A 17215-nucleotide genomic window follows, 5' to 3' on the forward strand; every position below is an offset into this window, starting at 1 on the left:
GTTCCAGCACTTTCCCTGGGGCTGCGTTATCAGCAGTGTTTTACAGCGGCAGCTCGGTTCGCCCTGCGGACTCGCGCCCGCCCGCTTTGGCCGCGGCCACTCGCCGCTGGGACGGTGACAGCTCGGTGCGCGCAGTGCCGCGCTGCAGCCCGGCCGAGGCCAAAAGCAGAGCGAGTGCCGGGTGAGTAATGCAGCAAAAATGGGCCCGGGAGAGCCGCTCCGGTCCGGCTGCCAGCCTTCGGAATAGGGAAGGGAGCGGAGGAGAAGCTGCTGCGGGGTTTGCGCAACGAGAGCTGCTTTCCTGCGGCTCGTGTGCGGGGCTGGAGAGGTCCCTGCGGGGGACCCTGTGGGGCTGAAGGGAAATGCGGCGTCCAGCACCCAAGCCCAGCTGGGCAATGAAACGTCCCCGGCACCCCTCTGGGCAGGGGGGTTGCTTCGGTGCCCGGCTGGGAGGCGTTCGTCCTCCAAACTCCCGGGGCTGGCGGCGCTGCGGCTGGCGTCCTGTTCCCGGTGCTGGGTGCAGGGACCGAAGCCTTCGCTCCCGGCCACCCCCTGTCCTCAGGCTCCTTGCCGGGGTTATTCCCTCTTGGCTTTGTCCCCGCTGCCTCGGGACGGGCACGCGGTCGCGGCAGCGCCTCGTTTCTCAGAGGTGCCCCCGTACAGGCGCGGGTCGCGGCGCTCCGTTTGCAAAGCCTCCCTTCTCTGCCTTCGCGGGCTCGGCTGGCAATCCCAAACCCGTACTGCTCCTCCCGCTGCGCTTCTCGGGATGATTCTGGTGTCGGGAGCCGAGCACTGCTGCGTCCCGTGCCAGCGAGCTCCTAAAAGCCAAACCCGTCCCTTCCTCCAGCCACCCCCGAGGTGCTGGAGCCTCCCTACGCACCAGCTCCGCTCCTGCGCCGCAGGACCCGGACCTCAGCTGTGTGGGGCGTGGGAGGAATCGGAAACAAACCCGATCCCAAGCTCGGCTCTGCAAGCTGGGTGCCTGCCGGGGGCCACCAGCACAAATTGATTTCTCTGTCATTAGCCCCTGCTCCTGCTGGGGCTGGTGGGGCAAGGGGGCTCTCTGAGCCGCGCTGTCTTACACAATTTCTGAAACTCTTTTCATTTCTCTTCCAACAGGAACGCGTGTGAGGCTACGGGACAAAAATGTTTAACTTAAGGACTTGTGCAGCAAAGCTGAGGCCGTTGACGGCCTCCCAGACTGTTAAGACAATTTCCCAACACAGGCTGGCAGCACCCAGGACGTTTCAGCGGATCAGGTGCTACAGCGCACCGGTGGCTGCCGAGCCCTTTTTGAGTGGGACTAGTTCAAACTATGTGGAGGAAATGTACTATGCGTGGCTGGAAAACCCCAAAAGTGTACATAAGGTAAGGAGCAACCCCGCCAGGAGTCTGCCTTCGCTTCGCTCTGTGTGTCTCGTGTGAGCGGTGAGGTCAGGTAAGTGCGAGCGGCCCCAGGAGGATTTCGGCCAGAGCCGGACGGTCGCGGATTCTCCCCCCCACCTGACACCGGCGGCAGCAGTTCCCCGAGCAAGAGCAGCGAGAGGCTTCTGCCTTCACGAGCGAGCGCCCCGAGCTTCTGCGTGCGGCCGGCGTGGAGTTCTCCGCGCCCTGGATCACGAGTGGACGCAAGGAACGGCTGCTCCCGGGGACCGCCTTGGCTGAGCTCCCGACGCTTTGTGTTTTCCGGCTCTAGTGGTTTATCGGGAGGGTTTATCCTGAGCTGGGGTGGGAGGGGAGGGTGTTCTTCACGTCTTGGCCGGTTTCCTTTTTGCTGTTTGCTCTGAGCACGGGGGTGTTAGGTCTTAGGGCAGGCTGTGCCACGCTGCCCGGGGCTCCTGCAGAAAGGCCGGGGGCTGCGGGGCCAGAGGGATTCCCCCCAGCTGCTCCCAAATGCAAGCCTGAAAAACCAACTCAGATTTCTGCACACGCCGTCCGTCCCCGTCACACATGTCTAGGGTCATATCTCACGGCTGCGTGTCCGTGCGTGCGTCTGCAGGGCTGCAGGGCTTGCTGCCCATCCTGCCGGAGCACAGCACCCGCTGCGTGCTGCCACGAAGTTCTCCGAAACCCGGCGGCGTTGTTCCCCCTCTCTGTTTCACAAGGGAACTGTTACCGCAGTGACTAAGTTTCGACATGAGCCACCCAATTTTTAAGAGGGTTCCTTGCACGTCCCGATGGAGAGCACAACGTGCTTCGAGGACGGCTTTACGTTCGTGTCAGGGGCACTGATCCCGTGCACCCAAAGCACACGGCCGGGAGGCTAATTGCTGCTATGCAGGTCTTAAGGTAGGCTCCAAGCCAGGTTTTCACGGCCAAAGTTCACTTTATGCGTCCTTTGAGGTACGTGGGTGGCTGAGCCAAGCGATACGGGCTCGGGAAGCACAAAAAGCGTTGGGTTGGGTTGTGCCGCTTGTCAAATAGGGACTCGAAGGCTGCTAAGGGCACGCTCCGGTCCCTTACGTGGTGCAGCCCGGTGCTGCAGAGGTGGGATATCGGATATAAGCGAGTCCAAGAGCTGCAGTGTGACACTTAAATAAGTGAGGGCCGTACGTGCCCGTCCTGGTGGCGGGCACTGCCGCGTCCTCGGACGGCCGCGAGTGTCCTTGGCCAATCTGCAGGCCCTGTCTCAGCCTCTTTGAGGAGATGCTTTGGTAAATGTCAGGACTGAGCAGGGCAGGTGGGTCCAGAGGCCGCTCGGACCTCTGATCCCATCCGCTCTTTAACATAGCCCTGAGGTTTCGTCCGTTTGTCTGCACGCGGGCAGCAGGCAGCGCTGTGCAGGGTCCTCGCACGTGCTCAAGCGGAGAAATGGCAGAATAATTTAGGTTGGAAGGAGCCTCTGGAGCCACCTGTGCCCGGGGCACGGCCAGCTTCGGAGGAAAATCAGCCCCAGGATTAGGAATTAGCCCCAGGACCGGGTTAGGGATACAGACGGCGAGGAGGATGTGCTGCTTTCTGAGCACAGCCGGGCTGGCGCCTGCCCCAGCAGCAAATCCAGATCCGGTTCCCCAGACGGGTGAAGCTGACACCGGAGGCTTGGCGTGAGCTTTGCTGTCGCTCCTCGGCGAACCTGGCTGCGGCTGCGGCTGCTGCTGAGGCTCGTCTGGGGCCGGGCAAAGCCCCTCCGGTTCTGCCACCCCTTTGGAGCGCTGCTGCCGTCCCTCGCCAGCAGCCACGCAGCCCTCGCTCCTGCACGCTGGGAGGGCGTCGTCGCTGGTTTGGCTCGGGATGCGGTCAGCAGCGTGCCGTACGGTCTCAGAGGCAAGAAAAGGTTGGGGTTTTTGTTTGTTTTTTTAAGTGGTCGTGTCTTGGTGCTGGGGTTCCCCTCCTCTTCAGCCACAAAGATGAGCAAAGACTTGTTTTTCTTCTCCTGGCTGGCTCTGCCTCTGTAGGAGAGGCTCCCCAAAACCTCACTGATGCTAGAACCTTAAGGACAGGCGCAGGGCATTGTGCCTCGCTCTTTAGGACCAAAAAACCCCGGTGTGCCGGGCGGGGAGGAAGGGCCTGTCCCTGTTGTATGTTTCCTCGCAGAAGCGTGGGCAGAGCGAGCTCCCTGCGCCCCACGGCTCAGCTTCGACACGGGGGGCGGCAGCTCCGAGTGCGGCCCCTGCAGCACCATCCTGCCCCGGGTACCTGCCGAATGCCCTCTGCAGGGCACGAAAGCGGCTCGGGGACCTGCTGCCAGCCCCGGGACCTGCTGCTGGCCCCGCGTCCATCTCACGGACGGATGGACAGACAGACGGACATGTGCTGCTGCACGGGGGCTCAGGACAGGGCTGGCCACGCTGGAGCTGTGCTGGAGGAAGCGAACTGGAGGCTTATCTCGAGGGGAACCTGTACAACCCGCCTGGAAACCTGCTGGGCTGAGGTTGTTGAAAGAAGCTGATAGAGGCTGTGCTGCTGCTCCGAGCGCTGCGTCCGGTTTGGGGCCCCCAGTGCAAGGAGCCCTGGGCGTACTGGAAAGGGCCCAGCGTGGGGGTGCTGCAGGGCACGGAGCCCCTCTGCTGCCAGGAGAGGCTGCGAGAGCCAGGGCTGGAGAGGAGGAGGCTCCGGGGGATCCCATCCACACCCATCCGTACCCTTGGGGAGGTTAAGAGGGGACGGAGCCGGGCTCCTTCCAGCGGTGCCCAGTGCCAGGCCCAGCGGCTCTGGGCACGAACTGGAGCCCGGGAGGCTCCCCCACGAAGCGCGGCCGTGCTGGGCGGCTGCCGGAGCTCTGGCACAGGTCCCCCAAGAGGTGCTGGAGCCTCCTCCTCGGGGTCTTCGCATCCGGCTGGACGTGGTGCAGGGCTCTGGGTGGCCCTGCTGGAGCCGGGTGGCACCAGAGGGGCCCGGAGGTGCCCCCAGCCCCCACCACCCCACACACGCCAGCCAGAGGGGTTGCGAACCGCCCCGGGGCCTCCTGGAGAGGAGCCCTCGGAGGGTGGGGTTTCCAAAAACGCCGGGCTGCTGCAACAGCGCCCGCAGCTTATCTGCTGACAGCAGAAACCGGCCGCGAGTTTCCCCACGCCTGCTGCTCTCGGAGGGGCTGCCGGGGGCACGGCCGGAGGCCGGGGAAGAGCCGGGATTTCTGCGCTTGGGTCACCAGAAACCTGCCGTGACGGTGCCGGCGTGCCTCCGGGCGCCTGGGCGAGATGAGTTCACTTCCTCCCAGCAGCGTCCGGTAGCCGAGATTGCAAAACACATTCAAATGTGGCTTTAGCGTAAGGAAGGCTTATGTAAAAAGAAGTGGTTCAGGCTTTTTTTTTTTTTTTTTCCCTCTTTCTGTCCTTCAGCTGAACTCCAGCTTCCTGTTAGGGAGCTTCGCTGGAGTGCAGCGAGCAAACGAAGCTGAGCCGGGGAAGGAGGAGGAGAGGACAGAGGAAATGAGATCGCTTCTAGCGGCTGTCACGGCGGCTGATGGAGCCTTCCTGGTACTTTTTGGCCCGGTGCTTGGCTCCCGTGGCCGCTCCCCGTGACCCCCAGCAAGCCGTGGGCTTGGGGCAGGAGCCTGGGGAGCTGCAGCCATCCTGGAGAGCAGCCCCGTGTTCAGGCTGAGCTGGTGACGTTACGGGGTACGGCTTTCCCCATCAAGCAGCCTTTAATAGGGACTTCTTATTTCATTGTGTCTTGATTTATGCGTTGAGCTGCATTAGGTCAATTAACCCGGCCTTTTGGCTGCGTCCTCCGTGCTTGTGCTCCCGAATAAGTCTGGGCTGCCTGCGTTTGCTGGGAGCCTCGCTTGGGAGTTTGAAACATTTGGGTTTCGCCGTAAATCTTCAGAGGTGAGCGCCCTAGGGATTCGCAAGCCCTCGTGTGTTGGGCAGGGACACGGCTGTTGTCCTCCCACTGGCGTTAGGGCGACGTGGGGAGCGCTGCTCTCAGCAAAGGGTGCGCGCCGTAAATTCGGTTTGGGCTTTTCTTCCAGCCTTGAGCGAAGCCAGGAGCTCTGAATATGCTCCTTGTTCTTGTTCACGGAACAGCCCAGGCTGGAAGGGACCTCAAAAGATCGTCAGGCCCAGCCCTTCGAGGAAGAGGCTGGTGGGACGAGGCTGACGAGGTGGGGATGTGCCATGGCCCTGGGGAGGTTGTGCCAGCCATTGATTCCCCTGTGAAAAATTCCTTCTAGCGAGACGAAGCCTTGCTCAGTGCAACTTGCACCCGTTGCCCCGTGTCTTCTCCGTGTCTGTCCTTGTCGAGGGAGAGCTGCCCTTGGCCTTGCGGCTGCCCTTTGCATCCCGGGGGCTGTGATGGGGACCCGAAGCCCTTTTCTTCTCCAGGGTGCGGAGACCTAACTCCTTCCCTACGTCCTCCTAGGGCAGGTTGTCCAGCCCTTCGATCATCGCAGGTGCCCCGGTCTCCTCGTCCTGTGTGTGGGACCGGGCGCGTGTCTCCGTCACCTCCTCGACGCAGCGCCGCTCCCTTTGGACCCAGCCCGTCACCGGCAGATGCAGCGAGGGTGCTCGCGGTCCCGTTGCCCAGGTGCTCTAGGAGGGTGCTGAGGAGCCCGGTATCGATGCTGGGGTGTCCCCCCCGGGGTGGGCTGAGCCGAAGCGTTGATCCCGGCCCCCTGAGCACAGCCCGCAAGCCGGCTGCCGCCCGCCTGCTCCGTGCCCTGGAGGTTTGCCTCGGCGAAGGCTGTGGGGAGCAGTGCTGGAGGCCTTGCCGAAGGGCAGGTAGGCGACACCCACTGCTCCCCCTGTCAGTAGCCACCCGGGCTGTGCCCTGGTCCCTTCCTGAAGGCCACCAGCAGTGGCTTGGCATCGTCAGCTGCTTCTCTTAAGGGCCTGGGCTGGATCCTGCACGGGGCCGTGGGGTGATGCCGGCCGATCCCTCACAGGGATCTTTCCACCGAGAGCCTCTGCCTTGTCACTGTGCTTCTGCTTGCCGTGCACGTATCTGAAGAACCCTTTCCTTGTTGTTCCCGATGGCTTTGGCCATTTTCAGTTCCACCCGAGCCTGCGTCTTCCTGACTGCGTCTCTGCGCGCCCTGAAGGTTCTCCTTGTCCTTGGTGGGTGTTTGGCTGTGTTTCCAGAGCTGCTCTTTTGCTCTCAAGCACACCCAAAAGGCCATTGTCAAGCCAGGGAGGTCTCTTCTCCATGCCTTCCTCCTTTCCCTTTGTAGGGGATGGACTGTTGTTGCGCTTCCAGGAGGCTGCTCTGGAGCATTCACAAGCTCCTTTGCCCTCCGTGGATGCTCCCCATGGGATCCCTCGCAGCTGGGCTCTGACCATATTGCCGTGGGCTCTTCTAAAATCTTTGTCCTGCTACCAGTCTTCAGCACGTCCTCAGGAGGCTCTTCAACACCACAGCGCTTCGGTCAGCATGGGGAGGTCAGCAGCAGATCCGCCTTGGTGGCCGTGCCTCCAATGCAACCCAGAGCCATCTGGTAGCGCTTTTGGGGTGTCCGTGGCTCCAGGGGGTGTTTCCAGCTCCTCCCCTTCCCTTCCTGTCTTTCTGGAGGAGCTCGTAGCTTCTCCGGCCGGGCAGGGCTATTGCCAGAGCAGCCGGTGCTGCCTCGCAGGCCAGGAGGTGCAGCTCTGTCACCTGAGGTCTGCAGCAGAAGCAGCAAGGACGTGGCCGGGGATGGGAACGGGGGTGTCCCGCGACGTGCGTGGCGTGCCTCCGCTGAAATCCAGCGAGCCAGACCCGGTGGAATTGGGAAGAGCTGGGTTTTGCTTGGCGAGCTGTGTTCAGGGCCGCGGTTTGGGTCCCGCTGCCCCGCTTGCTGCAGTGAGCCTCGAGGAGGGAGAGGAGGAGTGCGGAGAGCAGCTGCGGCACGAGGAGGGCGAGCAGGAGGTCAGGGGAGAGCAGCCCTCGGCTTTATCACCGCGGGCGCCTTCGGCCAGCAGTTCAGCCAAAGTCCTCGCTGCGATACGAGCGTTGATAGCGCTGCCGTTGGGCTGCTCCCGTGCGGGGCGAGAGCTCCTCCAAAGCCACCCCAGCCAGCAGCCCCGAGGCGACCCGTGCCGGGGGGACACGTGCGTATTTGCATCTTTCTTGAAAAACGCCGAGCTCGAGACCACGTTAGAAACTTGCAAGGCGGTGGCTTTATGGCGCGTATCGAGGCTGCAGCCTTGGCCGGGGGCGCAGCCCGCAGTGAAGTAGCCTGAAATCCTCTCTAATTACGTCGGGCAATAAAGCGCTCGGCGAAAGTACCCGAGCTGACTCAGCCGGCGCCGCGCCCTGCTCGGGGAGCTCGCGGCCGGACTTGGGCGTCCCGCACGGAGCAGGGTGCGTCCCCAGGGGGGCACGGCTCTGAGCGCTGGCACCCACGGGGTCACGCAGGGACCGCTGGTGCTTTCCGGAGGGGAAAAGTGGCCGCGAGGAAGACACGTGGGATGCTCGGTTTCCGTCACGTGCATGGGCACTGCTGCCTGATGTCCCTCCTCCTCCCGGTGCCCCCATCGCCCACCGAGCCCTTGCAGGAGGCTGTCCCACGCTGGCTTTAACTCCGGGATAAAGCGAGCGTCTCCGTGCTTCCGTGTGTGATTCCCTACACACCTCGATGGCAGGGCCACGCGGCCTGGAAAACCACCGTGCTTCAAGGAGCGACCTCCAGAGACTTTCTGCCTGCGTCCAGCCTGGCTCGACTGCGGGCAGAAACCTTTCCCAGCCTCTTCCCCCCCTCGCTGGTAGCAGATGCTCCCTTTCCCTCGCCCGGCTTTGTCTGGAGGCTGTTTAATGGCCTGGAAAACAGCGGTGAGGCCGATTCCTGCCCGCCCCGCAGCGCCTCGGCCCTATGCAGCCCAAACCGGAGGCAGCGGCTCCGGACGGGGCCACGGGAGGACACGGCCTCCCCGCGGGAGGCTGAGCGCCGCGGGGCCACCCGCCGCCTTCCCTTTGAGCCCGGGGAAGGGCCGTGGAGGCCAGCTCCTCTTTGGTGAGCCTCGGGAGCTTTGGTCGCTCCTGCCGGCGTGCTGCTGGCCTGTGTTTACCACTGGAGGGGCCGGGAGGAAGGATGGAGCAGAAGGCAGCCTCTCTCTTTTCTCATTGTAATTTCCTTCGGCAGAAAACAATCGGAGCGCGGTCAGGTGCTCCCTGTGTTTGCTTTTCTTTTCTTTTTTTTCCCTTTTCCTTTGGGGGAAATCAGTTAGATGCGCACCAGCCCCGGCGCCAGATTTTTTCCAGTTTTTATTTATGTTCCGTCAGCATGACCTGCTTCTAAATTTACTCACCTTGTGCGGCCACGTGCTGGGGCGTCCGCGCGAGTCGCAGCGGCTGGAAATAGCTCCCGGGCGTGTGACGGCCGGAGCCGGGAGCTGCTGCTCCCCTGCAAAGGTTAGGCTGCGGCTCAGGTGCCCGGTCACCCTGGTAGCAGGGTGAAAAAGCTCCTTTTCTGCCCCAAACCGGCACTGAAGCTGCGCTGAAGGCTCTTTTTGACCTGGTTTAACCACCCTCGCTGGCGCTTCGGTCGCAGACGTGGTGTGCAGCTCCCTGCCCGTCCCGCCTCGCCAGGGCTGAATTTCGGAGCTCTCGGTGACCGAGCTCCGTGTGTCACCGCTGAGGAGGCCGTCCCGAGGCCGGCATTATTCTCCACGGTGGTTTCTGGTGCGACAGAAACCAGGCTTCCAGCTAAATCCATGACCCTGGCCGTGGAGTTGTGTTTTGTCCAAAAATAGGAAGAGCCAGCGTTATTAATTCCCTAGCGCTTCCTCTGCTGGCGTCGTGTCCTCCGTGCAGAGCCCGATGCCTCCAGCCCTGGGGCCAACCTGCGCTTAGGTGGGGTGGTTTGTCCAAACGCTGCTGCCCTGTGGGAATGGTTGCCCCAAATCCCCTCAGAGTTTGCATTTCAGCCATGGGTGCAGAGCTGTGTGCCCGGAGAGACCCGCCGGGCTGAAAGCAGCCCGCCAACGGCAGCGGGGCTGGCGGTGGCTAGAGCTGGCCTGGTGGCTACGTGCGGGCACGCGGGTCCGGGGCACCACCACCCCACGTCGCCTTTGTCCCTCGGTACCCTTCAGTGGCGTGTAGGAAATGGGAAGGGGTGAGACGGGCTGTGCGTGGCTGCCTTCGCTCTGCAGGGGGAGACGGGCTCGGCGTGGGTACCGGCTGGCAGCGCGGCGTGCCGGAGGGCAGAGGAGGACTGGAGGAGCGGGGACCCCATAGGGTTATCTCCGTGCCTTCCCAAAAGCTGAAAAAGGGCAGCAGAGACAAGTACCTCTGCTTGCCCTGATAGCCTTGTGCTGAAATGTTTGCTTCAAGTCTTTACCAGTACCGTACCTGGTCCTGCAGAGGCTCAGAACGAAGCTTTCTCCTCTTCCCATGTCCACTGCAGCCTCTCCAGACAGACAGACAGCCCTGTCTTTGGCCCAGGACGCTTCGGGACTCTTCAGGCAGAGCTGGATACCTAGCAGAAAGTTAAAGCTGCTTTCCCTGCAGTGAGTTCTGCCTAGGGTGCTTCTGTTGGGTTTGTTTTTCCCTTCTGCACCTGGAATTGCTCAGTTGGAAACAGTCCGTGCGGAGAGCCAGTGTGGATCGTGTCCTTGCTTAAAGGCTTCACCTCTTCCCCCAGGCCACGGAGAGCCTCTGCTGCGCAAAGAGCCGGTGGGGAAGCTCTGTTTTATGGACGGTGCTGGCGTCGTTGGCACTGCTGGAGAAATGCCTGAAGGCTCAGAGAGGCTTTTTGATGTTAGCAATTAAGAAAACTGCCTCCCCAAACCCTGGAGTCTGTAGAATGAGTGGTTTCTACTGCCGCTCTCGCGTACTGAGCGCCGTTTGGTCCTGTCCCGTGGTTCCTGCCCTTTGAAAGATGCCGGTGTGACACATCCGTGAGGCTCTTCATAGGGGCAGCGTGCTCAAAGCAAGTGTTGTGGCGAGGAAAGTGATGCTCGTTTTTCTGTAGCCGGCAGAAAAGCCAGCTTTTGGGCCTGGAGAGCTCAGCCCCAGCTCCGTCGGCTGCGTGGGGGCGTCGCGTTTGGTTGCTGGAAGGGCGGGGAGAGGTGGAGAGGGGACAGCAAAACCCGGGGCTGAGCCGCTCTGTGTCGGAGGCTGCCAGCCCCACAGCTGCCTCGCTGGAGGTCGGTGCCCAACCGGGGCTCCCGGAGGCTCGCGAGCTCCCCGGGCGATGCCGTTGGTGAGCCCAGCCCCGGCTTCGATCCTTTCTTGTCCAAACGCAGTCGCACCTGTGCTTTTTGTCACTTGTCTCTAAAAATCAAAGCACTCGAGGCAGCACCACCGTGTGTGGGTTCTGTCCGTACGACGTGCAGCACAGCGCACTTTCCCCTCTGGCCCTGCGCCTCGCCGTTAACGTGCAGTGTTTTTTCCCTAGCAAGGCTACTGAGGCTCCCGTGACAGCCCTGTCCTGCAGGATCTTGGTGTGGGTATGGCTGCGTTGTGCGTGCTGAACCTGTCGCCTCTCTTTTTTCCTAGTCGTGGGACATCTTCTTCCGCAACGCCAACGCCGGAGCTGCTCCAGGCACCGCTTACCAAAGCCCCCCCCCACTGAGCACCAGCCTTTCTGCACTGTCACAAGCACAGTTCCTGGTTCAAGCACAGCCCAACGTAGACAAACTGGTGGAAGACCACCTCGCAGTGCAATCTCTCATCAGGGCATACCAGGTAAGAAGGTCGCTTGGTGCGGAGTTTGCCCTTCGCAGCTCCCCCGGCAGCTCGGGCAGCCCTGCCCCCGGTGGCTTCGTGCTCGATGCATGGCGCACGCGGGTTCTGTGTATGCACCGCGGGCTTTTAACATCTGCTGACCTGCTGGGGCAGATGCTCAGCTGATGGCTCTTAGACAATAGGAAGATTAAAGCCATTGTCCCCCAACAGAGCGGTTACGCAGCAGTGTGCTGCCAGCCCAGCGCAGGAGCTGCGGGAGGGGGCCCCGTTCCCACGCCGGGGTTGGGGTGTGAGCGCCGCGCTGCGCTCTGCTTCCGCCTCCTGCCTCGCTCAGAAGTAGCGTGGGACGGCCGTCCTGCTTCCCGTGGCTCAAGTGACAGAACTTCTCAGGTCCCAAAATAGAAGCTCAGGAAGCGTTTCCTTGCGATTTGCAAAGTGGGAGAGGGCTGCGGCGCCACCGGACTGAAGCTCAGGCCAACGCTGCCAAAATCAACGTCTCGGGAGAAGCAAGTTCCGAGCAGAAAGGAAACATCCGCTGGCTGAAGGAGCAGCCTGTGCACAAATGACATGGCCAATGTTCTACTCGGGAGGGCACGGAGCTGTGTTTCTACGCCTGTCGTTCTTTGGTTGCAGTCCGGTTTGCCCAGAGTGGGCTTTGCTGGGGGCTGCGGTGGGAAGTTCACAAACCCAGCCGCGGTGGAGGTGACCTTAGCTCTGCCGTGCCCGTGTCACCTGCTGCTGTAAAGAAGCACTCGCTGCAGGTCAGGATCCTGCTCAGGTATCGGAAAAACCCAAGGTACTGGGCCACAGGTTAAGTCCAAAGGTCTGCCCAGCCTGCGCCCTGCTGGCCCGAAGAAAGCGCCCCAGCCCGGCTCGCCTCCGCACCCAAGTCCTGCTGGGGCATTGCTCTGCTTTTTTTGGGCATGGTGCAGCCAGGGCTTGTTTGTGAGGACCTGCGCCATGCCTCCTGGCCGGTGTTGTGGGAGGTGATCGCCCTGCCGGCTCCTTCCAGCTCTGAACCCCGGGCGAGTGGTTTCTAAGTGCCGTGCGTCGCCTGCTGGCTCAGCAAGCAGGTGGATGCCGCGGTAAATCAAGCGGTGCGTGGTGTGGTTGGAGGCAGCGACTTCCGAGCAGCAATTTGAACCCCAAATCCCCAATCTCTTCTGCATTCCCTCCGCTCCTCAAGTCTCTGAAATGGCGGTGCTGGGAAGCGGTTGCTCTTGGCCTGTTTTTTCTAACCCATGTTGAGAAACATGCCTCCGGTCCTGCACCGGTGCCACCGTACGGCTGCCGCCGTCGTGGCTGTGAGCTGCCGTGGGGCGTCTGGAGGGGAAGTTCAGCGTGGTGTGTGGAGGTAGGCGAGAGCAGGAGGCCCTGCCGGTGCTGTGTAACCTGCTAAAGCACCAGGCAGTTAATTTCTGAAACTGGATCGAGCTGGAGTGTCTCTGCAGTTAGAGGTGAGCCGTGCCTCTGCTCTGCTGTGGTTCGTGGTAGCACCAGCGCTGGCTTGTTGCTTAATTGTAGCAGTGCTTGCGTGTCCAATTCATCATTCCCTTTGAAATAACCGGTGTGGTCTTGTTCCGAGCTGGGGAAAACAATCTGCCTTTGTGTCCCTGTAACGAAGGCGGCCGTGCCACCCACCCGGCGGGACCTCCGCCGCTGGCTGCTTCCACGGCTGCCGATGAAGCTCCGCGTGGCAGCGCCCCGCAGCCTGGTGACCTGGCATGCGGGGAATGAAAAGAAGCGTGGCTCCTGCTGGGAAAAGACCTCCTCCTCGTTCCCACACGAATTTGGGGGTTCGCTGCGTGCTGCTGAGCTCAGGTCACCGCACAGGTCACCGAATGCGCCTCGCCTCGCCCCTGCTCACCAGCCCTGCTCCCAGCCAGGGCACCCGGCCCCAAACGGCCGCCCCATGGACGTGGGAGCAGCGTAGTGAGCTCGTGTCCTGCCCTTAAGCTTCGGGATAGTCCTCGTGCTCTGCTGCAAGTCAGATGAGCAAATAAATGCGTCCTGGACAAAGCGGGCCCCGAGCAAGCTTCGCATGTGGCAGGGGCCTGGGGGCGCAGAGAGCCTGTGGGGACCCGTGCTCGGTGAGCTTACAGTTAGTGGCTCGTTTCAGGCTTCCTGGCTGGTAAAACTACAAAAAGCCTTCCCAAAAAGCCTGTTGGGACAGTTAGAAATGAGTGACTGGTAAATAGCATCAGAGCAGTATGGCTGTTTTGTACAAGCTAATCCTAACACCTTTGCGCACGAGTGATTCCCGTAGCTGGAAACTGTCCTGATGGCGAGGAGCGTCGCGCAGCTTTTGGGGAGCCCACGTCAGAAGCGGAGCGGAGCCTGGATGCTTCGAGACCCGGAGCTGTCAAGAAGCAGGGCTGTGGCTTGAGGTTGAGAGCTCTGCCCGTCGGGGTGAGCTGAGCTTGCACGGGGAGCTGTCTGCTGTCGTGAGCAGCTAAGGGAAAAGTTTCCTCAGACTGTGGCAAAAGAGGTTAGGTCTGAGTCGGAATAAAAAGCAATATCTGCAGCTTCAGGCATCTGCCGTGTAGGAGGTAGTGCCCTGCTGGGAGGGCAGCAGTAAGTATTGCAAATAAAGGCAGTAAGGATTGAAAACCCCGACTGGGCAGCACTGGGAGCGCCGAGGAGGCCGATGAGGATGGGACTTGGGGTTGGAAGAGCACAGCCACGGCTGCTGAGCACCGGCGTGGGACAAATGCTGGGCCCTGTGCATCTCACCGGAGGGAAAGCAAACGGTGGAGCCCGTCTGTGGTCAGCACCCGGCTGAAGTCTCCAGCAGCACCTTCCCGGCCACAGCTCTCCCGCGCCCGAAGCCCCGTCCGCAGCGTTGTGCCCCGGACCCACTGCAGCCCCCTCCGTGACGGCGATGTGCACGGACTGACTGTCCTGCCCCGAAGGAACTCTGAGTTAAGAACTAATTGCCTCTCGTTGCTTTCTGTGGCTCCTGATGCAGGCACAAACCCAGCGAGACGCCTCGTGGAGCCGCTGATGCTCCTGTAGTGCCAGAGCCCTTCAGTATTGCTGCCCCTGCTCTTCCTACAGCAGCAGTCTGTGCTCCATGGCCTGCGCCTCGGCCTTACTGCAGACTTCTCGCCCAAAAACAATGCTCTGAGATGCAGTCCCCTAACAGTGCGGGCAGATGTTCCTAAATAATGTTCCTCTGCCTCGCTGGAGTTACCGCTGGTGGTGGCGAGGCTGGTCTCCTCCGTGCCACGCTGGCGTGAGAGCCAGTTGGGCATAGATCAGTCAGAATCAGGAAAAGTGGCTCTTAATTTGCTCTGAGGCTTAAAAGGAAAGGAGCAGCGTAGAGTTGTCACCGGGAGGTGCTCGGGGTGGAAGTCAGACGAGCTCTGGGAAGTCAGGCAGCCCCGGGGCTCGCGCTCGGGAAGGTCTCTGCTCCGGAGGGGACCCCCCTGCGCCCCAGAAATGGGAGAGGGGTTAGGTGGGAGGCACCCGTACCTGGTGCGGAGTGCTGCGGGGTTCTTCCCCACGCGCAGAGCTACGCTGAGCAGCTTCTCCAGGCTTCGTTTGGAGCCACAAACTGGGCTGTTAGCCGTGCCGTGGCAAGGCTTGCAGAGCTGTGGCAGGCGTGCCGTGAGAGCAGCTGGGTCCCTCCTGTCCGGCAGCTCTGCAGAAAATGTAAAGGGGGAAACTGCATGAACTTTCTTGAATTTTCTCTTTTAAGGAATGGCTCTTCAACTAACTTGTTTTAATGACTAATCTGTGTTGTTGCTTCCAGGTCAGGGGCCATCACATTGCAAAGCTTGATCCTCTCGGCATTAGTTGTGTAAATTTTGATGATGCGCCAGTAACTGTTTCTCCAAACGTCGGTGAGAATTGCTCTGCAAATTAATTCTAATGTAATTTAACTTTTTTACCCCTCCCCTCTTTTGTTTTTCTCCCTTTCTCCTGTCCCTCTTGGTATCTGTTCTCCTTTCCATTCCTGGCCCATTTCATAGATTCGAGGGCATCATGTAGCACAACTCGACCCACTGGGCATCTTGGATGCGGACCTGGACTCGTCCGTTCCGGCCGATATTATCTCATCCACAGACAAACTGGGTGAGGGCTTCGAGAGCAGTCAGTGCTGCATCGCTTGAGCTCCTCTCTCTTTCACGGCTTCGTAGGTAGAGCGCTTCACCCGTGCGGAGGGAAGCTCTTAGGTTTCCTTCGTGATGATCACTCTAAATTTACTCCTGGAGCGTGCAGCGGCGGAGCAGCTCTGCCCCCCTCTGGCTGTCCCAGCCAGCGTGTGCCGAGCCGAGCCCTGCAGCTCGCGTCCCGTTTCTCCTCCCAGCACAGCGAGTCAACTCGCCTTGCAACGGGATTAACTCATCCCGTGGGGGAAGCCGTCGCATCTTCTGGAAACATCAAGCAGCCAAGAGGTTTTGTGTCGGGGAGAGCGCGAGCTCTGGCACCTCGGCACCTCTTGCTGCTCTCGTAGGGCCCCGCCAGCAGGCGCTGGGCGCTGGGGAGCACGGGCTGGCCTCATCCACAGCGGGCTGACGCTGCCAAGAGAAGCGTCCCGGCGTGCCCCTGCCGTGATGCCCTGCCTTCCCCTGCTCCCAGCTCGCTGCAGCACCTTTAAATCGGTGCGTTGCCCCTTTTTCCCAAGACTGAGCTATGAGAACCTGCCGGTGATCATGACAAGGAAGCTTTGGGACGCGTTCCCGCACAAGTAGGGGGTGGAAATTCCGGTGCCTTGAGTGAAAGACGCACGTGTGCTGCGCGGGAGTGTGCGTGTGGTGCCGAGGACGTGGACCCTAACCTGAAAGCGCTTAACCTCAGCCCTCTGAGCGTGCTTCAGTCGTGATCTCCGCAGCACGCCGCCGTTCTTCCAGCTGGAGCAGGGTGGCGGCAGCTGAGCTCTCTCACCTCGCTGGTGCTTTCCAGGGGTTGTACCCCGGTGCTGCGAGCACTCCTAGAGGCATGCTTCTAACTTAGCGTAGAGCCGCGATGTCGGTCACTAACCCGCACAACGCAGCAGCCGATGGGAACACGCGGCGCGTGGGATGGCCGCGGTCACTTGTCCAGAGCTCCTGGCACCCGGCTGGGGTGTCTGGGGCAGGAGCAACCTTCCCCCAAACCAACTTTTGTCCTGCTGGGGTGCAGGAGCGTGCTGCCACGGCCCGGTGACCCAGCCGAGCCGCGTTTTGGTTCCAGGAGCTGCTGTAGCAGAGGCCGGGCACGTGTGGTTGTCACTTGTGGCCCGGTCAGAAGTGTGCTGAATTTCTTTTGGGATTGTGTGCTTGTCCTGGTTTCAGCTGGGATAGAGTTAATTTTCTTCCTAGTAGCTGGGAGTGGTAGAGAAGGGTTAGGATTTTGTTGTCCCAGCCGGTGGGATAAGGGGAAACTGCTTCGCCCCGAGGTCTGACCTGCTGCCAAAGCGGGGCTGAGCCCCAGGAGCCGGTGGCTCGGGCAGGAGCCGTGGTGGGGGCTGTGATGGGGAGAGGTGGGGGGATGAGGGCTGCGAGCCCAGCTGCAGGAGGAGGAACAAGTCCCCGTGTCTGCCAGCAGCAGCAGCACCGCGAGGCAGGCTTTTAGATGAGCAGGCCCTCTGGCTGTCCGTCCAAAGCAGAAACTCAGAGGAAGGTGAGATCAGCCCGAGGCTTTTCCCCAAGTCCTGCCGCGGAGGTGCGCACGCCCGCAGGCGTCTGCACGGATCCGTTTTGTCTCCGGGCTGTAGCTTTTGTCACCGAGTGTCACACCTGCCGAGTGATGCCGAACGCCTTTGTGCTGTCAGGCGAGCTCTGCCCGCTGTCAGGCGAGCTCTGCCTGCTTCCTTTCCCCCCCTCAGCAGGAGCTCGGGCTCAGCTCCTGCCCGCTGTGGCTCAGATCCCCTTGGTGGGTCCAGGCTCTGACGGGAGAGGCTGAGCACGGCCGTCAGGCCTGATCCAGCCGGGGCTGCTCCTGCCCTGCAGCCCTCCCTATGCTAGCAGCAGCACCACAGCGGTGACAAAACCTGGGTGAGGTGATACCAATCTCATTTTTCCCACTCCCCCGGGGTGCGCGGCCGTGAGCCCTGCGGCATGCCCCCCCTGGGAGTGTTCGGCATCGCTGCTCCGGAGGCATTAGCCAGGAGAGAATCTCAGCCCGAGATCTCTGCGTCTAAGCCAGGCGCATAATTTTAATTTCTTCGTGCCTTTCTTTCTAAGATCTG

General features: G+C 61.4%; 1 protein-coding gene across 5 annotated transcripts in view; it reads left to right on the top strand.

Annotated features, from left to right (window-relative positions):
- OGDH (oxoglutarate dehydrogenase) overlaps positions 1-17215 on the top strand; it is a 38374-nt gene that overhangs the window by 2573 nt on the left and 18586 nt on the right. For 2 of the 5 annotated variants that reach the window (XM_083811872.1, XM_083811868.1), the window contains exons 2-4: positions 1120-1368; positions 10852-11040; positions 15015-15117. In XM_083811872.1, the coding sequence (XP_083667998.1) occupies positions 1147-1368; positions 10852-11040; positions 15015-15117 (514 nt within the window). In that variant the 5' untranslated portion in view covers positions 1120-1146. Of the gene's footprint in view, positions 1-108; positions 182-1119; positions 1369-10851; positions 11041-14794; positions 14886-15014; positions 15118-17215 lie in introns of those variants that run through there. The other 3 variants (XM_083811869.1, XM_083811870.1, XM_083811871.1) reach the window with 2 other exon arrangements.

The sequence above is a fragment of the Anser anser genome (genome assembly GCF_964211835.1).
Source record: "Anser anser genome assembly, chromosome: 26".
Classification (NCBI taxonomy): Eukaryota; Metazoa; Chordata; class Aves; order Anseriformes; family Anatidae; genus Anser; species Anser anser.